The 19,639-nt window shown below is 40.4% G+C and overlaps 1 protein-coding gene across 1 annotated transcript in view; it reads left to right on the top strand.

Moving 5' to 3' along the window:
* The window catches only part of CNTN3 (contactin 3), a gene marked incomplete at both ends in the record, with an annotated part of 237,636 nt that overhangs the window by 208,258 nt on the left and 9,739 nt on the right, over positions 1 to 19,639 (top strand). Inside the window, one exon of the mRNA XM_082663614.1 lies at positions 11,192 to 11,375. Coding sequence (XP_082519740.1) covers positions 11,192 to 11,375 — 184 coding nt within the window. The remainder of the gene's footprint in view (positions 1 to 11,191; positions 11,376 to 19,639) is intronic.

Genomic DNA, 19,639 nt, shown 5'->3' with positions numbered 1-19,639 from the left:
CACTGTGCCACCAGGGAAGCCCTAGTCAGATCCTTGTTTGAAGTATTGAAGCAAGCAGCATAGAGATTGTGTTTAGTGAGTATAATGCAGTGATATGTCAAATTTAGGGCCCAGTTCAGACTTCCCAAGCGAAGACCATGGGCAGATAGGACAAAGCTGATTTACAGAGATGAGATGGAGCAGACATACTTTCATGCAGCCCTAAAGGATGGAGGCGACAAGGACCCATGGAGCTTAAAGAGCAAAGTAGAAGAGCTCTTTGACAATTGTCCAGTTCCTGAGTTGGCTCTTCTCTTTCTCATAATGTCACCTTGTCCTCCTTTTCAGCCGTCAGCTCCCTTTACATTTGAACTTGAGAGAGTTCCTGGTCCTTGTAACCAAACAAGCAGTGACTTGAATAAATTAAAGATAAAGTAGAGAAAGGATTGGCTAGAGCAGTGGTGCTCAAAGGATGCACCATGGGCCACCTTCACCACAATTGCCTAAATTTTTGCTGAAGATGAGCCCCCAGAATCCTCCCTGGGCCCACTGAACCCAAACATCTAGGGGTGGGTGTTGTGGATGTGCATTTTTAGTAAATACCCATAGGGAAACATCTTCCTGCACACGTATGTATAGGAAGCCCTGGTCTTGACAGAGAACCTGATCAGAGACAGAGCTGTCCAGACGTAAGGAAACCGAAGTGATACTGAAGAAGCAAAACACCACATAAATCCAGCAGCATCTTAAAGGAAGCCAAGAACACTTGGATGGAAAATTCCTTTAATTCCCTGACAGTGAGTAGAAGCAGTGAAAGATAGTGGGCAACCAATAGTAGCTCCCCAATGATTAGAGAAATGGCATTGACAGGAATGGTAAGTGGGATGGAAGGAACACAGATGTAAAGGAGCATGATCCTGAGGTCGAACCTGTGCCAGACCCCAACTCTGCCACTCGCTGTGCTGGAAGAGTTACAGCAATTCTGTGAGCCTCACTGTCCTCGCTTGCAGAATGGGAACAATGGGCCTAACCTCATTAGGATTTTGAGAGGATTGAATGAGATTAGGCACCTGTGCTTCTCACAGTTTCTGGCTCGTAATAATAAGTAATGAATACGTGTGAGCCATGTTCCAGAAGAATTTTTCAGATATTAATTTATAGATTTCTCCCCAGTAACTATTCTCAAGCAGTTCTTCGACTCCAAGCTCTTTTGCCTCATGAGAGTTTGTGACAGCTATCAAGATGGGGTTGCCTGTGAGATCCCTTCCTTCCTCGCTTTGTTTCCAAAGCTCAGGCCTTTAAGGAGATTATTTCATGTATCCTAGAGGGTGAAGAGAGAGAACATGCCACAGAGGAAAAACTACAAGAGAAATTTCAGGTGACCTTGGAGGAAACGAAGATCTGAGGCTTACAAAATCTCGTGGGTCCCACAGCTTTCGACCTGGCAGTGCCCGGGTTGGTGGCCAGACCACAGAAGGGAACAGCTGTGCTTCCCACACTCAGCAAGGACTTCTTATTCCCCAAGCATGGCAGAACTGCTGGGCCTAAAGGGATAAGACCAATGTAACAGTTAAGTTATCTTGGCCAGGCTTTCGGAAGGGAGCCCCAGGAGTGACTGAAGTGGAATTTTCCATGAGCTGAGCAGGATGTGAAATTCAGTGTTAAATAAAATTTACTTAAAGAAAATAAATGAGCACATGTTGCATCCCTCCAACAGCAGACTGAAGTACACATCCCCCATTCATAACTTTGTCCTTTACAAACTGTATGATAGGATCATAATTTCTGACTTGGTTGTAGCTTGTGAAGTAGTTAAGAGTAATAAGCAAGAGACTCTATATAAATGGGCTTTGTGGGCTTCCAGGCACCACAGGAATGTTACCAGTCACTGGCGATGGTTCTGACAGCTTGGCGGCAGGTAGATTTTAGAATATATCAGTTTAAGCTGATCGTGAGTCGTCCAGATATGCATACTCCCTAAGAACGTAGAATTACACCACTGTGGCTCAGGTCAGGAGAGAGAGGTTGATTGAACAAGAGAGAAAACCAAAGAATCCCAGTAGTGCCACTGTAGTATCGCATGAAGTCCACACCATTTTGGAATCAGACAAACCTGCCTTCAAATCCACTGGGACAGGATATAAGCTCCACCAGCGACAGGGGATTCTGCCCGTTTGTTCACTGATGTATTCCAAGTGCCAAGAGTTGTATCTGGCACACAGGAGGCAGGCAAAACGTTCATGTTGATTGAATAAATGCAATTTTGGCTCCATTATCTTACTGCTGTCGGCTTTGAGCACATTACGAATGCTCTCCAAGGCCCAGTTAAACCAGTAAATAACTCTCAGCATCACTGGAGAAACTTTAAGTGAGATAAAGCAGCCATTGTGAAAATGGCCCAAAGAGACTTTGGGAGCTTCTCCTTTTCTGTTTTGAATATTGGGCATTGGGATAAGATTTCATTGAAAGGGGAAATTTGAAAACCAGTGAAGTAATACAGAAACACTTAGCACAATCTGAGTATGGGACTCGATGCTGTTGTTTGTGTTGCTACTGGTGTTGCTCTTAGGTGGGGGGCAAAAAGATGCGGAGCGATGAGCATATGGGACTTTGCTCGAAATTGATGATGACGTCTTGCCTATCTGTGTAAAGAGTACCAAATTTAACATCCAAATGGAGGCTGAATACAGTATTGAAAGGACACAACTAGTGAAAGTCTGTTCCCCAAGTGCTTGGTATGTATGGAAAGAAAGAAGCAAGCTCAGGAAAAGGTATACTAATTGGGGCAACTTAAGAAATAATTTATATAATTATGCCAAGATAAAAATATGTATTTTCATAGTCTCAGTAATGATTTAAACAGTAACCTGGAAGAATAAATGACTTAGCAGAGCATTTAACTCTCAGGCATGTGGCTAACTTTCTGGGTTGCAGTTTCCCCAGTGTGGCTTTACACTCGTTAATAGCACCTGCTTCCCTCTCGTCTCATCATGTGCTACATGGCGTGCTGAGCACACATCATCATTAGTATCTAGACTCATTTTCTTTCTGATTTGACCAAGTAGTCGTCGAGCAGCTCATTTCCCTGGGCTCCAATTTATTTCATCTTCTAAGCCACAACACTCAGGCTCAGATCTTTTCTTGTGCCCTTTGCATAGGAACAAGAGATACGTACAGACAAGATAAAGAGGATGCAGATGATTTAAGTTCATGGGTAGTGGGTGCCTGAGGAACAAAAGCTCCAAAGTTCTAGCTTGGTATATACAGTCCATTTCTTTAAAGTCATTTTGTGTCTTGAGAAGATAAAACTTGGGAGAATGACCTTGATAAGTGATGGAAACAAAAATCTGTACTTGTGAAATACTACAGGTAAGCATATTTGTGGGACTGTTGCAGGAGGGGGACCCCTTCCAGGGCCCGAGAGTGGGCTCTTGTCTAACACTCAGAAGTGAAGTGTCCGGAGAGACACACGTGCTGACAAAGCAGAAGACTTTATCGGGAAGCGGCTCCTGGGTGGAGAGCAGCAGGGTAAGGGAAGCCAGGAGAACTGCTCTGCCCACGTGGCTCAGTCTCGGGTTTTATGGGAATGGGGTTACTTTTGGGGTTATCTCTGGACAGTCACTTTGACTCACGGTCCTTCCTGGTGGCGCGTGCATCGCTTGGCCAAGATGGATTCCAGCGAGAAGGATTCTGGGAAGTTGGCAGGACATCTGGGCTGGCATCTCCTCTTTCCTTGTGACCTTTCCCGAATTCTTCCGGTTGGTGGTAGCTTGTTAGTTTCGCATTCCTTACCAGGACCTCCTGTTGAAGATAACTCATGCAAGTGGTCACTGCGGTGCCTGGCCAGGGCGGGCCATTTCGGTCAGTGTTTCCCCGGGAGGGGGGGCGAGGGGGAGTTGTAGATTTTTTTTAAATGTTTGGCAGCGAAATAGAACTTGGGTAGGGAGGGAGGGGAACATAGTAGATTTATTTTTTTTCATGTGTAGCAGGAGAACATAACTAAAAATGTGTACAGAAGGCCAAACTAAAACTTCACTGATACCTCTATCCTACCTCCTGTTCTAAACAGCTGTACAGAATGTGTTTAGCTCCTAACGTTTTAATTAGAATGGAAAAAGACGTCAAATATTTGAATACTTTTTTGAGAATACGAAAATTCTACTGGAAGAAACAAAGACATATGGAGAGAGTCTAATTCCTTACTATCAGACAGAGAATTAACTTCACTCTAGAATGAGTCACATGTACGTAGGAAAATTGGATAGAGACAATTCAGGTCCATATAAATAAACAGGAAGGCAGCAAAAATGAATTGAGTAAATAAAATGCAGACTTTCTGGAGGTGGTGGAAGGATTTGTTATGCTGGAGAGAGCAGTAAGTATGTGTGTGAGTGAGAGCCACCCAAACAAAGCTGGGTTTGTTATTAGGCAAATATAGTCCCTACCAGACTGGCTCAGCATTGAGGGATCCAGGGGAGTAAATATCCCAACCTCTCTCTCCTCGCACCAGCCCGTCTCCTGGCTTCTCTGTTTCTGAATTCAGGTTCGCTGCTCTCCTCTCAAAAGCCAGTACTCAAGAGACAAGTGCTGGTAGGAATGGAAAAGTGGCTTTATTCAGGAGGCCAGCAAACTGGGAAGATGGCGAACTGGTGTCCAAAAACCAACTCTGAAGATGCTGCTCGACCATGAAAGTTTTTAAAGGGAGAATGATTTGGGGAGGCCTTCAGGGTCTTCATTTATCTTCCACTGTGTGCAGACTTTCTTCTGATGGGTTGGTGGTGAGGTAAACAGGGCTGTGCTCCAGGAAACTTGTGCTCAGGCTGAAGTTACCATCCTCCACCTGGGCAGGGCCCTTAGTTCCTGCAGAAGAACTCAAAGGTATTGTTATGTATATTCCTTGAGGTCGAAGCAGGACCCTGTGCCGCCACTCCCACCCCAGGCACTATTATTTCTTGCCTGCTTCTCCTTTGTTTCTGTATTCCCTCCCTTCCCTGATAAGCAGTTATTTGAATCCTCCCTTTGGAACTCAGGGTAGGGCACGGAGGCTAAATGAAGCCTGTTTCCTGCAAACAAGAAACTGGGTATACAGAAAGGATTTGTACTGGGAGGGCCATACAGGGTCCTGCTCCATTTCCTCTCCATCCGGTGAGAAGCCAGAGGGTCAGCAAGTTTGGTATGTAATTCACATCAGTCAGCCCTCCAGGGACTGAGAGCTAAGTAAAGAGTAGGAGATAGATCTGGATGTGTCTTCTAAAACCTGTCGAATGCATTTGCCTGCCCGATATTTATTGAAATGTGTTCCGTCTAGCAGCTAAGATAAAATATTTGTCTTCCTGAAAATCTGTAAGTATACACAAAATTATTTCAGTCTATTCTGACTAAATACCTGTACTTTAATGGCTAAAAAAGATGCCATTTTTCAATATATTATTTTTATAAACTGCATTTCATTTTAAGCTTAAGTGAAATCTCTGATACTGTGATATGAGGGACTCCTCACAGCAGGGACATTCGTTTTTGGAATAACCAAATTACTTGCAGAAATAGAGATAGCATTTTAAATCCTGACATTCCTCAAGTTTATTTCTGTTTACTTACCGAGATAAAAAATATATTAGCTTGTGAAAGGGTATTATGGTTCTGAAGAAAAAATTATTATCAAGAAATTGGAGTCCCAGTGTTTCATAGGCACATAGAATATTAGGACTTGAGTAACTAGCTTGATGAATTAAGGAAAAAAAAAAAATCTTCCTCTCTGCTCTATCCACAAAACAGTTCTGACACCAAAAATGTGGGGTTTTTCCTCTACACCAACCAGTTCTCTGACACCCGCTGGGGGTCCTAAAATTCAATTCAATTTTGATCCTCTGTACCTAGAGTTAGCTTCAGATCCTACAAGTTGAGGGTTCAGTCCCACAAGACTGCCCTGCCCCCCCGCCACACACACAAACATCAGATGCCAGTCACAAGTCCAGCCCTCCACTGACCAACTGAGGGGTTCCCACAACCCCCTCCTTGGGTTTGATAACTTGCTAGAATGGCTCACAAAACTCAGGAACGCACTTTACTTACCATTATCCATTTATTGTGAAGGATACAACCCAGCAACAGCTAAACGGAAGAGGTGTGTAGGGCAAGGTATGTGGGAAGGGGCACAGAGCTTGCATGCCCTCTCCGTGCCCTCCACTCTCCCAGCACTTCAATGTGTTCACTTACTTGGAAGCCCTTCAAACCTCTTCAGTTAGGTTTTTTTTAATGGAGGCTTCACTGCATAGGAACGATTGATTAAATCATTGACTGTTAGTTAACCAAATCAAATCAACCTCCAGCCTTGTGTCAGGAGGTGGACCTGAAAGTTCCAACCCTCTAATCACAAGGTTGGTTACCCTGGCAACCAGTCTCCATCCTGAAGGTACCCAGGAGACCGCAGCCACCAGATGTCTCATTAGCATGCAAAAGACACTTACCGGGCCTTCCCTGGTGGCTCAGTAGTTGAGAGTCCGCCTGCCGATGCAGGGGACACGGGTTCGTGCCCCGGTCCGGAAAGATCCCACATGCCGCGGAGCGGCTGGGCCCGTGAGCCATGGCTGCTGGGCCTGCACGTCCGGAGCCTGTGCTCCGAAACGTGAGAGGCCACAGCAGTGAGAGGCCCGCGTACTGCAAAAAAAAACCACACTTACCACTTCTGAGATTCCACGGGTTTGGGGGGAGCTGGTGCAGAGACCAAATACATATTTCTTATGTGTCTCTGTGGTGGGAAGAAGGGAGGCATTTTTAAACTGCCTGTGTTTAAGTCATTCAAGAATTCACCAATATTGGGTACTTAGTGTGTACAAGCTTCGACCCAAGCGGCAGAGCTATGGTGATGACCAAGACAAACCTGCCTCCAGAACATGATTCCACCTTAGCATTCGCCCCTCCTGCTGTTTTCTGTGCCAAGGGATGCAGTTGCTGGCACTGGCGCACACTCGCACTAGCAAACCAAGGCAGGGTGACCCGCTACTGATGGAGAGAGTGGCCTGTGTCTCTCAGGCTGGGTGATGAAAAAAAATGTTGAGAGCCACAATTCAGTCTTAACCACCTTCTCCTTTGGAGTTGATTTACCTTTTATTTTTCCTCCCTCTGAACTCAGAGTGAATCTACAACATGAAAATATCTGCGTTTCTTCAGTTCTGGAAAATTCTGAGACATTTTCTCTTTTATTGTTGCCTTTTCCTTAACCTCTCCTTCTGGAACTCTGGTTGGAAAATGTCATTCATCTTCAGTGTTTCTTAACTTGGCTTTCATAATTTTTCTTTCCTTCTCAGTGTTCTGGATTTATTCATTCTGTCTTCTACCTTGCAGTCTTCAGCTCAATCCTAGCACTGATTTCTTTTTTACTATTGTATTTTTCAGGTGTCAGAATTCTACTTGATATTTTTTAGATTCGCCCCATCTTTTTTCTTCGTCTCCTATTCTTGCATTATAAATTTAGTCCCTTCTCTGGTAAATTTGAACATTTTAAATATACTTATTTTAAGATCCATGTCACCTAAACGTATAATAGGCAGTCCCCTGTGGTCCAGTCTGCTGACTTTCTTTCTTGTTAGCAGGGTTCCTCATGTGCTTTGTAAGAGTTCTCTCTCTGCTCATCTTTTGTAGATGCTGCCTTCATGTTCTGACAATGTTATATTAACTCTTTTCTGCACAATTATATTTTCAGAGTTTGTTCCTTCAGCCTGGACACGTTTCCTTTCTTCATCCCTGTATTGTGGTTTTGCCTATAAAATCCATATTAGTGTGGAGTTATATTCTGTCCTCTCAAGTGTCGAACTTTTACCATTTAAACCCAGAACACAACTGAGAGGAAAAATGGTGTCTTTTCTTCTTGGCTTTTTCCTCTATTTAAAAAAAAAAAAAAAGACTATCCTCATATAAATATTTTTGAACAAAATTTTATAGAACATAACTGATTTATTACTTACATAATAAAAAATATCTATCCTTGGGCTTCCCTGGTGGTGCAGTGGTTGAGAGTCTGCCTGCTGATGCAGGGGACACGGGTTCGTGCCCCGGTCTGGGAAGATCCCACGTGCCGCGGAGCGGCTGGGCCCGTGAGCCATGGCCGCTGAGCCTGCGCGTCCGGAGCCTGTGCTCCGCAACGGGAGAGGCCACAGCAGTGAGAGGCCCGCGTACCGCAAAAAAAAAAAAAAAAAAATCTATCCTTGTATAAATATTTTTGAACAAAATTTTTATAGAACATAACTGATTATTACTTGGAAATATATATGTCACTGCTTTATTTCTTTATGCTTTAGTTATATGCATATTTATTCAACTTTTAAAGTAAAGCTATTTAAGAAGATTATATAATAAGTTTGAACTAATATCATGCTCAATTTTGGCACTAATTTTCTCTATGATTAAATATTTCCAATACCTGTCAGAAACTAATATCTAAAAATAAATCTCTCATTCTGACACATGGAGATTGGTTAAAGTACTTCAGAAACAAACTGCTATCAAGAGCTTTCAGACACCTTCTATGAACTGATTTATAAAAGATAATCCATATGCTAATTGAAAATTATTTTTATTTCTTCTTTAAATCAGTCTCCTAAGGAATGATTTCTTAGGCAACTTATATTGAAGTAATTTGAATACAGAAAGAATGGCGCATGGATGGAAACCTAACAAGAGGCCAGAGTGTATCACAGGATGATCTTGATTGAGTTACTTGAGTTCTCCCTGCCTTTGCCATTCCATGTGTTGAGTGACAATTATTAAAGCTCATAATTATGTGATCTTTTTCCCAATCTATGCTCTATCCTAGGCCACAAGTTTTCAGGCTGACTACAGTGTTTTATTATAATTATCGATTGTGTGTCATTCTTAGTTTCATAACTAGACAGTGTTTTAAAGAGCAGGGAGCGTCTTATCATGGTGGCCATCTAAACCTAAGCAGTACCTCCGCTGTTTACAGTTGGTGGATTTAGAATGTTTGTGAGTTTTCGGTATCCATTAACAATTGGCGGGGTGTGGCTTTATAAAAGACAGTTTGGCATGTGATCCTTAATTAGTGAATAAAATCTATGTGGTTTTCTTTGATAATGGTAAATGGTATCTGTCATATCTGTGGATGTGTTTTGCTAATTTATATTTGATGCTTTAAAGCTGTAGGAGGTGCATATTCAATTCAGTCCTAATTATTTGGGTTTACATCCTCCTTTCAAGGTTTTTCTGAAAAGTAATAACTTCTTTCCAGGGAAAACGCACATATACACATACGTGAGCCCAGCATTTTGCATGAATTTAAGGGGGCCTTGATATCAATATAAATATACATGCATAATATACACACACATATATACATGCACATATATAGGAAAAATATTGATCTTGCATGATATTAATATGCTAATTTGGGATTATTATGGAAAAACCTGAGATTTTATATTTTGCTGTTAATCTTTTTTAAAGAAATAATTTTATAGTTGCTCATTTTTTTAAAGTAACTTTAGGTGTATTTTTCTCAGAGGCCTGAAATGGGTTTACCCTATGCAACCCATAAACACGTTTTGTTTAGCCCACAGACAAATGGGGCCAACTCTAAATTTGGGACATTTCACATTAAAATCAGGATTTTTGCTTTCTTTTAAAAAAAGACCTGTAAACACTGGGTCCATCTTCCCCCCATCGACCAGAGCTGCGTAGAGGCTCCATTACGAAGATGGAACGTGCCTGTCTCCTTTGCCGCAGTTCCCACACGTCTCTACTGCCTTCGTGACTCTGATGGCTGAGCATCGATTGCCGTTTTCATTGTGCTCAAGCAGCCGTTTACTTACAGAAATTATAGAACTGGTTTCCTGTTTTCATATTTTGCTATCGAAGTAGATAAATGAAAGTCAAACCAAAAGGGCAAAGACTGCAAGAAAAACAGGAAAGTGCCTATTTCTTTCTTTGTTATTTTTAATAAATTTATTCATTTAATTTATTTATTTTTGGCTGTGTTGGGTCTTCGTTGCTGTGCGCAGGCTTTCTCTACCTGCGGTAAGCAGGCTTCTCATTGCAGTGGCTTCTCTTGCTGTGGAGCACGGGCTCTAGGCTCCCAGGCTTCAGTAGTTGTGGCACGTGGGCTCAGTAGTTGTGGCACACGGGCTTAGTTGCTCTGCGGCATGTGGGATCTTCCTGGACCAGGGCTCAAACCTGCGTCCCCTGCGTTGGCAGGCGGATTCTTAACCACTGCGCCATCAGGGGAGCCCCAAGTGCCTGTTTCTTTAGGAAAGTAAAAAATATGTACTCAGTCTGCTTTATGTATTTGTGTTACATGTCCAACCCCTGCTTTAGATGGTCAGATGATGATACCTGGTCTCAGCACGAGGAATAGTTGCACTTTTCATGAGCCATTTGTTTGGTGGTTTTGTTGCTGTTTTTATTTTATGAAGGATCCAAACTGTCTAGCAAAGCATAGTAGGGCTTTATAGCATAAATCGGAGTTCACTGGGGAACATGTCTTCTTATTGTATTTTTCTACTTTTATTTCTTTATTTTGTCAAATACTCTCAAAACATTTTTATATTTTTATACTGTAAATGTATATATCTTCATAAGCAGTCTCAGATCATTTTGCACAATTCACAATAATGAAATACAAGTAAAACATTTCAATATATCCATATATTAACCTATGTTACCTGCCTTCCTGTTCTCTGCAGCAGCTCTGCCTACTCGGGGGTCTTGGTGACACTTGGCCATCACTGTAGGACAAGCCAGCGGCCAGCTGGCTTTTCAGTGGTCTTTGCTCTGACAGGTCCCTTTCTTCACAGAAAGCATCTTCACCATCCGTCAGAGTTTAAGCATAGCTGTCAGCCTTCCAGCGTTGAGCCTGAGCCAGGTTGAAGGAGAAGCAGCTCACGCTCTTAGAAATGCAGATTTTTTCCCTTCATTTTCCCATTTATAAGGCTATGGGCTAGTAGCATGTAGCACTTACTGTCTTTGAATTTATCTGGTTTATTTGTGTACTTATTACCTGTCTCCCCCAGGAGTCCCTTTTCTTTCACGTCTGTGGCACAGAGCCTAATGCAGCACCTAGCACATAGTAGGTCCTTAAAAACTACTTGTGGAACAAATGGTAAAGTAAATAAATTACAGTGCCCATTTTAATAAAAATCACTTAATTTAAAGGATGCTGTTTTGTCAGTCCTTCTCATCTTTTATGTTTTCTGTCCACCAGGTGCGGTATTGGAATAATGGAGAAGAGGGATCATCGAGCAAACTGAAAGTGTCAGGAAATGTGACATCGGCCAGACTCCATGGCTTGAAGAGCAACTTGGAATATTACACGGCTGTCCGGGCTTTCAACAGCGCTGGTACCGGTCCCTTCAGTGCCACAGTTAATGCAACCACCAAGAAAACTCGTATGTATCTTGTGATTTTTTTAACGTCAAAAAAATACTTTGCATTTAAAATGGTAGCCTTCTTTATCATTTTAGATGGACAACACAAGTCAGTAAGCCCAATGAATGATGGAAACCCAACTCCAATCCCTTGTAAACTCAGAGGCACACATACATGTCTTCCTGATACCCCTAAATCTTCAGTTAGAAACCCCCTGTGAAAATGAATGTGCATCTTTTGAAAAATTTTAGAGTGGGCTGTTTAGTCACGTCCGTCCACTTTTCTTTTAAAATGTGATCAAGCTAATTGGTTTATTTCATGTATTTTTAGTTCTCCAAAGCTTGAGGATTTTTGATAAGCATGAATAACTTAAAGTTCAGGCCAAAGAATCAAGAGTGATGTTTTTCTTCTTTTCTTTCCTACTTATTCAAAAGAGGGCAATGTACAATAAAAGGTTACCAGCCAAAGATGTTGCTTCACATGAATACATGGATATTTTAAAAAATCTGACCAGAGATGTCAGTCAGTGTTGCCTTCAAAGCTGAATCTTTGTTAGCTGTGTATTCACAGATACATTCACAGGCACCAATTATGAGCTATATATTAACCTGGCTTTAAATTAGGCTACAGAAAAATCAGTGATTTGCAATTTTGTAGTCTTTCACATATATTTCCATGAAACTGATAACACCAGTATATATTTAGTTATTGTATTGTATTGTTACTTTCTCACAATGCAACCATTTGAATTACTCTTGTCATCATCATCGTAGCTAATAGCAATTAGAACATTTTATGTTCACATGCTTTACATGTATTCCCACACCTAAACTTCATACCTACCACATGAGGTAGGTGTCGTTTTTACTTCTTTTTGAAAGATGAGGAATGTGGGCATGACAGGATTGACTTTAATTTTAAAACAATGGTGCAGTAATTTTTTCTTCTTAATTTATTTTTCTTCTTAATTTATTTTCAAAATTAATTAACCCAGTAAAAGTGTTTTGTTAACTGGCCCTATATGGGAATGAGACAGTTATTGTGTTTGACTGCCAATTTCATTAATGCATTTCTGTTTCCGTATATAATTCCCAAACTTTCGTGAGAACGTACGTTGGCTGGCTAAAATTGCTAAGAACAACAATAGTATAAAATCTAATTTTATTACTAGTGTTATTTATGGGTAAGTTAAAATATATATAAAACACAATTCTACTATGGATTTTCATTAACCAGTGTTCATTTGATCAGGAAAGTTCATATTTTTACCTTTGTATTATCTATTGAAAAGAGAATTTGGAGAGAAAGTTTAGCAACCAAACATTTTAATCCCTTTAAGTAGCATATATTTACAAGCAACCAACTAATGTGGTAATTAATTATCCTTCACTAATTATTAGGCGAAGCCTGACTCCATCTCTTAGAACACATGGTTGGGGCTAGACCAAGGAGCGTGTCGGTTTGCCAATAAACTGAATATATTCTGCGTTTAGAACTTTTCGCTAAATATATTTGGTATTCCCAGTAGCACTTCTGAATTAGTACGATTTAAATATACATAATTATTATATGTTCAAAGCACAGCATCAATCAAAAATTCTGATTGCACTGATGCATGCATACAAGGTTATCTGGCTCTTTCCTCCGACTTAATAATTGATGTGATTACTTGCTAAGAAATTATGATTGTAAAAGACTGTGTGACATCATCATGAAATCAGTGAAGAGCTTAGTGAATTGGTTAGACAGAAGGAAGAGATTGATTATAAATCAATAGGAATTTCATGGTAATGTACAGTGAGTGAAATAGAATTATAAAAAAGCACAACCCTTTAAAATTTAAAGATAGCATATAAATACCCAATCTAAAGTAGGAATTTGCAGGTTACAGTAATGATGGTGATTATGATTTTAATGACTAACACTTACAGAGCAATTTCCAGTCTCTGTTCTAAGTATGTTTCATGTATTGATTCTTAATTCTCACAGCAACACCGTGACTTGGAAACTATTAGTAGTCTCACTTTAGAGACGATGTGGAAGCACATAGAGGTTATATAACTTTACTGAGATCACAGAGTAAGTAGCAAGAGAGCCATACAAACCCAGACATAGTCTTAACCGCTGTACTAGCCTCTTTTTCAACCATATAATTCGAATGTTCATGCCGTATATAACACCGGTATTTATTGGGTTTTTACTCTGTGTTTAGGAAGCAGGTAAGGTGATCAACGATAGACAGGACTTCTGTGCTCATGGACCTGGAGTCTCATGGGAATTCCAGTAATTGAACAAAATCCCCCCTGCAAATGATACATTCCTATCGCCCCAGTTTAACTGGAGTCTGCATGTGGGGCTGTAGGTGTTATTAAAGAAAGGTTTCCTACTTTGAGTGGGAAATTCATAGAGATAATTAAAATCCCTAACTATTCTAAGATTGTGTATAAAGACCATCGTTAAGTTTTAAATTTTACATTCATAATTTTTCTAATGTACCAGAATACAAGTAAGACAATCTTTGAAAACTATTTCTAATATTATTTTACTGGCAGCTCTTAATAGTTATACTAACGTTTGACACGGTGTTAGCTTCAAGTCCTAGTTACAAATTTTAATAAGGCTTTTGTGATTATCACTATGAAGAGAATTATTGTCATGCTTCAGGCATAAAGAACGAAGATAACATCTTTGAGTCTTTGCTTGCTATCTGTCTTCCCCTCTGGATTGTAAACTTTATGGGGAAAGAGTCCCTCTGTGTCTGTTCACCCAGCCCCAGTGCCCAGCCTGGCACTGGGAGCCACTCATTAAATGTTTAGTGGGTAGCTAGATGGATGAATGAGATCTAAAGAAGCAGGCCAGCCTGAAGTACTATTATTAATCCCATATACTTCCTCTTGACTGAACATGGTGAGTTCAGAACACTTACTGGAGTCCTTCACCATCTTACTTAAAATGTGCAAGTTTCATGTACTTGTCATCATAGAATTCTGTATGCGAGGCTTTACATCCATACAGATCTTGGGTGATATTTTTGATTAATGTAAATAATACAAGGATTCTCAGGTTAAGGACTGTAGCTTCCATTACACACTTAATTCTTGATATCCAAATACTTGTGTTTTTTTAAAGCATTTCTAAGTTAAACACTAATTAGCCTCTTTAAGTAATCAAAGATGGATTTTTGTTACTTGCAACCCAAAGAGAGCTAACTCTTACGAACATCTTTTATCTAAAGGCACTGATGAGGAAAAATTGCAGATAGCATATAAATGACGAAATGGAACGGCTTCTAAAAGGAAACATACTGAGAAGTTTATGTTCGGAGATTGCAAGAAAGAATGTGGAGGGCAAATATTCTGCTTTGAATGACTGAAAAGTCAAGTGGTAATCGTGGCTTTCAGTATGGATAAATTTAGCACTCAACATCCTCAACGATCACCTAACATCTCAAATTGATTATTTCTAAAACTAAGTTCTTTAAATCATCCACCCCATTTAAAACCTGGCCCTTCTACCCTATCAATATTCCCCATCTTGGTAAATTCAATCCCGTTATTGCAGTCGCTCAGCCACAAAAATTTGGGGGTCATCCTCAACTCTTCTGTTTCTCTTATACCCTGCACCTGGTCCAGAATCTGCCTGCTGCAAGAATCTGCCGCTTCTTAAGGCATTCACGGCAGTCGCCCTGGTACAAGTTGGTACAACCCTCACATGGATCAGGGCAGCGACCCTTTATCATTCAGCCCATCTGCCTTTGTCTCCCTTAGGCCAGAGTGGTAGTGATGATGTTGCTTCGCTGCTCAGAACCTTCCAATCACTTCCCATCCCACTGCAGATAAATGCTAAATCCTTAAAATGCCCAACAAGGCCTTTACAGTCCATCCTGAAATCCTACTTAGACTCATTTCGTACTATTTTCTACCCGCTCCTTCCACCTTCCTTTCAGGGGCTCTGCATTTGCTGTTCCCTCTCCCCCGAAGGCTGTTCCTCCAGATGCCCAAGTGGGACTCTCCCCCATGCTCACATGTAACCTCAGTGCCACCTGACCGCCATATGTAAAAGTACAGCCCCTCAGTTCCCGACACTCCCTGTCTCCTTTGCTGCTTTATTCTTGGGCATCGCACTTAGAGCCACCACCCATGCATGTTCGTAATTATTTTATTGTTGTCTCACCAGCCTGCTTTGACTGAAGGCCAGACTCCTTCAGGGCAGAGATTTTGCCTGTTTTCCTCATTACTCTATCCCCAGAGCTCTATCTTCAGTGTCTCAGTAATCACAGTTGGTGCCCTGTAAGTATTTATTAAACAATCAAGAATGTCTTCATCTCTTGGCTCTGTTCCATGATGGCGTCATTCTCACCAGGTCCCCTCTTCAGAGTAACAGTATTGCCATTAAGCACCTCAAAGCCTATTCCTGTCAACTAAGCATGCTGGGAAGAGGGCCAGCTCCTTCCTCATCCCTCCACTCAGAGCCAAGGAGGGGTCTTGGCTCTTCTAGAGCCAAGTTTTGTGGCAAGTAGGTGGAAACGCTAGATTGGCCTGGCCTGCATTACTTGCCCAGATTCTCCCCTAGAACAAGAGAATCCTATTTTTAGTGCCTTCACCAATGATTATACATGAGTATCTACTTGAGAAAATAGTGATATTACATGGTGAAATCAGTTTATCACTTGAGTGTTTGCATTTCCAAGTGGAATGTTCATCCATGTAGGTTGAGCCAAAATTAATTGTCTGAATTTAAGGAAACCAATTAAGTGTGTCCTCAGGAAATGAAAAGGAAATGTGAATAAAACAAGCCCTGAAACAATGTGAGTCAATATCTCAGAGGTTTTTGATAAAATGAATATTTCTGCCTCAAACACCTAATGTAGAAGTTTTCAAGTTTTCAAAGGTACGATTTCATTATATAATCATCCACTCTAAGTTAAGAGTCAGGTACATATCAGTACAAGGTTTCCCAAATTTTAGATGGTGATCTGCCTTCTCAATTTTTGCCATTTCTGTGGGCCTTTTCTGCTAATGTGTACCTAGTATTTTTTCTTAAAAACTAACTTACCATTTTTACTTATATAAACCTAAAGAAAATGGAAACTAATTTCCTGAGTATGAAAACCAGTATCATTGCCATAAGTAGATGTTAACAAAGTAATAATTAAACAATGAACAATGCCAATAATAGTAAATATAATGAAAAAATAAGCTGTTCTCCATTTTAAATATTAGCAACGTGGTCTTGCCTATTCAGACAACTGAACCTGCTTCCTCTTTGTTTGTGATGTTAGCACTGAAGGCATATGAAAGAGCTAGTAGCCCCCAAATCCAGCTTTCTCTTGAAACTAATGGGAAGACTAAAAGGGAATTAATTCCTCCCTAGGTGACTAAATGTTATTTGTTGGCTTTTCTGTGTGTCACATACCACAGATATATGTCACCCACTCGTGTTTGTGTATGATACGCCACAAATCACACATACAACATTAGAATACACTGTTTACTAATAATGCACATTCTTCAGATTTAGAAGGGTTTTCTTTTCCTGTCTGTGGACTTCAAGAAAGTGATGTCTGATTTTGTAAGCTCTGAAGCAAGATAGCAATATAATATTGAATTTAATCAGAATCCAATTAGGAAGTTTCAGCTAGTATAGAAACAAATACTTTGGCCAAATGTATAAATGTTATGAACTTTAGTTTGTAGGAGCTTTGGTACTTTTGTCCACCTTGCCCATGAATTCTCTAGAAGCTTGTAAACGTTCTGATTATAGGCTACAAATTTTCATGTTGTTATTATCCGAAGAAGGAGAGATTTTGGTCACAGGAATTCCCATTCATTTAAAATGAAGAAAGGCTTTCTTCCCTGACATTCTAGATTAGACCCCAAGTAAGGTCTTTTCTGAGTTTTAGATGTGTTAAGAAGCACGTGTTTTTGTCTTGTTTTTTAAAATTGAGTCAATCTCTTATGATAAATTAATTTATAATAACTTCAATGATGTCAAGACAAGTATATCTCATTATTTGGGAAAAAGTGGCTTTTGGTAACTTGTTTTCTACACAGTGTCAAATATTTAAGCTGTTTCATGACAAATGTTGATGTTTAACTCAAGTGAAGTCCAAGTGGAAAGTGTACCTTCAAGCTACCACTTATCATGTAAGTCAGCTCATTACCATCAGGTAGTCAAGACATCTGTTGAGTTTTACATAATTAAGTCACGGCAAATATCTTAAAATTCCATGTTTTGAAAGTCAATGCCAACTTCACTCTCAGCACTGTGAAGATATCACTACTGAAAATTCTGGACAGTAACATTCTTTATTTTAACAACCTCTACTTTTTATATGTAAAGGAAAATGTATTCACTGCTGAAATTAGGGGAAAATCATCACCCATAATCCCATCCCTCAGAAAGACCATTGTTAGTATTGTTGATCTTTCTTTCCAGACTTACGTTCTATAAAATGTTTCTCTTAGAAAGTGGAGGTTATGCCATATATTTAGTTACCTGGTATCAGAATTTTCCCCAGGTCATTAATAATTTTCATAAATATGTTAGTGTGTGTGTAACATTCCATTGTGATAATGCACCACAGTTTAGCCATTTTCCTGTTGGTAGACACGTCTTATATTCCCAGCTTCCTCCATTCAGCACCCTTGTGGTAATCACCTAGTAGCAGTCAAGTGGCTATAGATTTAGTAAAATCTATGGGGCTGTTGTTGAGGAGCCTGATAATCACATACACGGAGGATGTCAGGATAGGTGCTAAAAGAATGGCAATAATAATAAAAGCCTTCGACATACTATTATTCTTGTCACATACCATTTGAAATTATTGAAATAATGGTACAGCCTGTCAATTAGTGTTGTGCTATATATCTAGTGATATGCCACTTTTCTACTAGAATTAAATTAGTTTTTATCATTTGTTTCTATTTTAGTGTACTGTCAACACACTAGAAGTTGAGTTGACAGAGGAAAAATCTACAGGATATGAAAGTTGAGATATGATTTACAAAAAATTTCAAAATGTAGACCATATATCTAGTTAATTCTCATAAGATGTGGAACTCAGCCAGCCTTCTGGGTTGGGCTTCCAACGTCATAGAACATGAAAAGTGAAACTGGAAGTCCTAAAAGATATGCTGTCAACTCTCTCCTGCCCATTTCCACTTCAGTATGTGACTCAATGCCTTTACAAAATTTCATTGTGTTACATTGAAGCTTAGGCTACTGTTTAATAGCTGTATTAGTCAGATTGGGCTCGTATGGGTAGAGTATCCAAAACTCCCAAACCTAGAGGCTTTAAGCTACAAGTGTTTCTTTCTCATTCATACTACATGTCCATCATAGGTGCGATTCAGATCTGATCAATTGCATCTTCACTTCAGAATCCTGACTGAAGAAGCAGCCACTCTCTGGGCCATGCTGGTCTCATGGCAAAGGGAAAATGGTGAACCATGCTCTTCAGTTGCTTTTAAAGCTGTCATTTCACTTTCGCTTACATTCCACTGGCTGAAACAAGCCATATAACAAAACCTGATGTCTGTGAGATGCCAGTGAGACGGGGAAGTATGTCTTCCTAAAGGCATGGGACCACAAGTCCCATGGCCAGGCTGAATGTCAGTGAGAGTGAGGCAGGGAAGCATAATCTTTCCTTGGAGGATGAAGGACAGAAGACATGCAAAGACTAAATAATAATACACCCCAAATAATCTACCCCAAAGTATTTTTAAACAATAATACAGTCAATCCTACCAGCCAATAATAAGGACCATTTAAAAATGTTTCCAGAGGATCTAAGAATAAATCACAGGTCCTGAGAGATCCCTAGGGGTCCACGAGTTGTTCTTTCATCTGCCTTTACTGTCTGCACCTTCCTCCTTCATATCCCTTCCCTCAGCATCTACAGCCTCAAGCCTTTACAGAAATAACAAGGTAATTTATTCCATCCAGATAGATTACTTATATAAATATGTCAATAAAATATCCTCAAAATATGTAAAAACTACCCCAAATGACTCTTTATTTAAAAAGAGGAGTAAGGGCTTCCCTGGTGGCGCAGTGGTTGAGAGTCCGCCTGCCGATGCAGGGAACATGGGTTCGTGCCCCGGTCTGGGAAGATCCCACATGCCGCGGAACGGCTGGGCCCGTGAGCCATGGCCGCTGAGCCTGCGTGTCCGGAGCCTGTGCTCTGCAATAGGAGAGGCCACAACAGTGAGAGGCCCGCGTACCGCAAAAAAAAAAAAAGAAAAAAAAAAAAGAGGAGTAATAAAGTCAAGTGCCTTCAATG

The sequence above is a fragment of the Grampus griseus genome, assembly GCF_964374135.1.
Source record: "Grampus griseus genome assembly, chromosome: 10".
Classification (NCBI taxonomy): Eukaryota; Metazoa; Chordata; class Mammalia; order Artiodactyla; family Delphinidae; genus Grampus; species Grampus griseus.
Note: the sequence above shows the minus strand (reverse complement) of the source record. Positions and strands in the feature narration are given on the sequence as shown.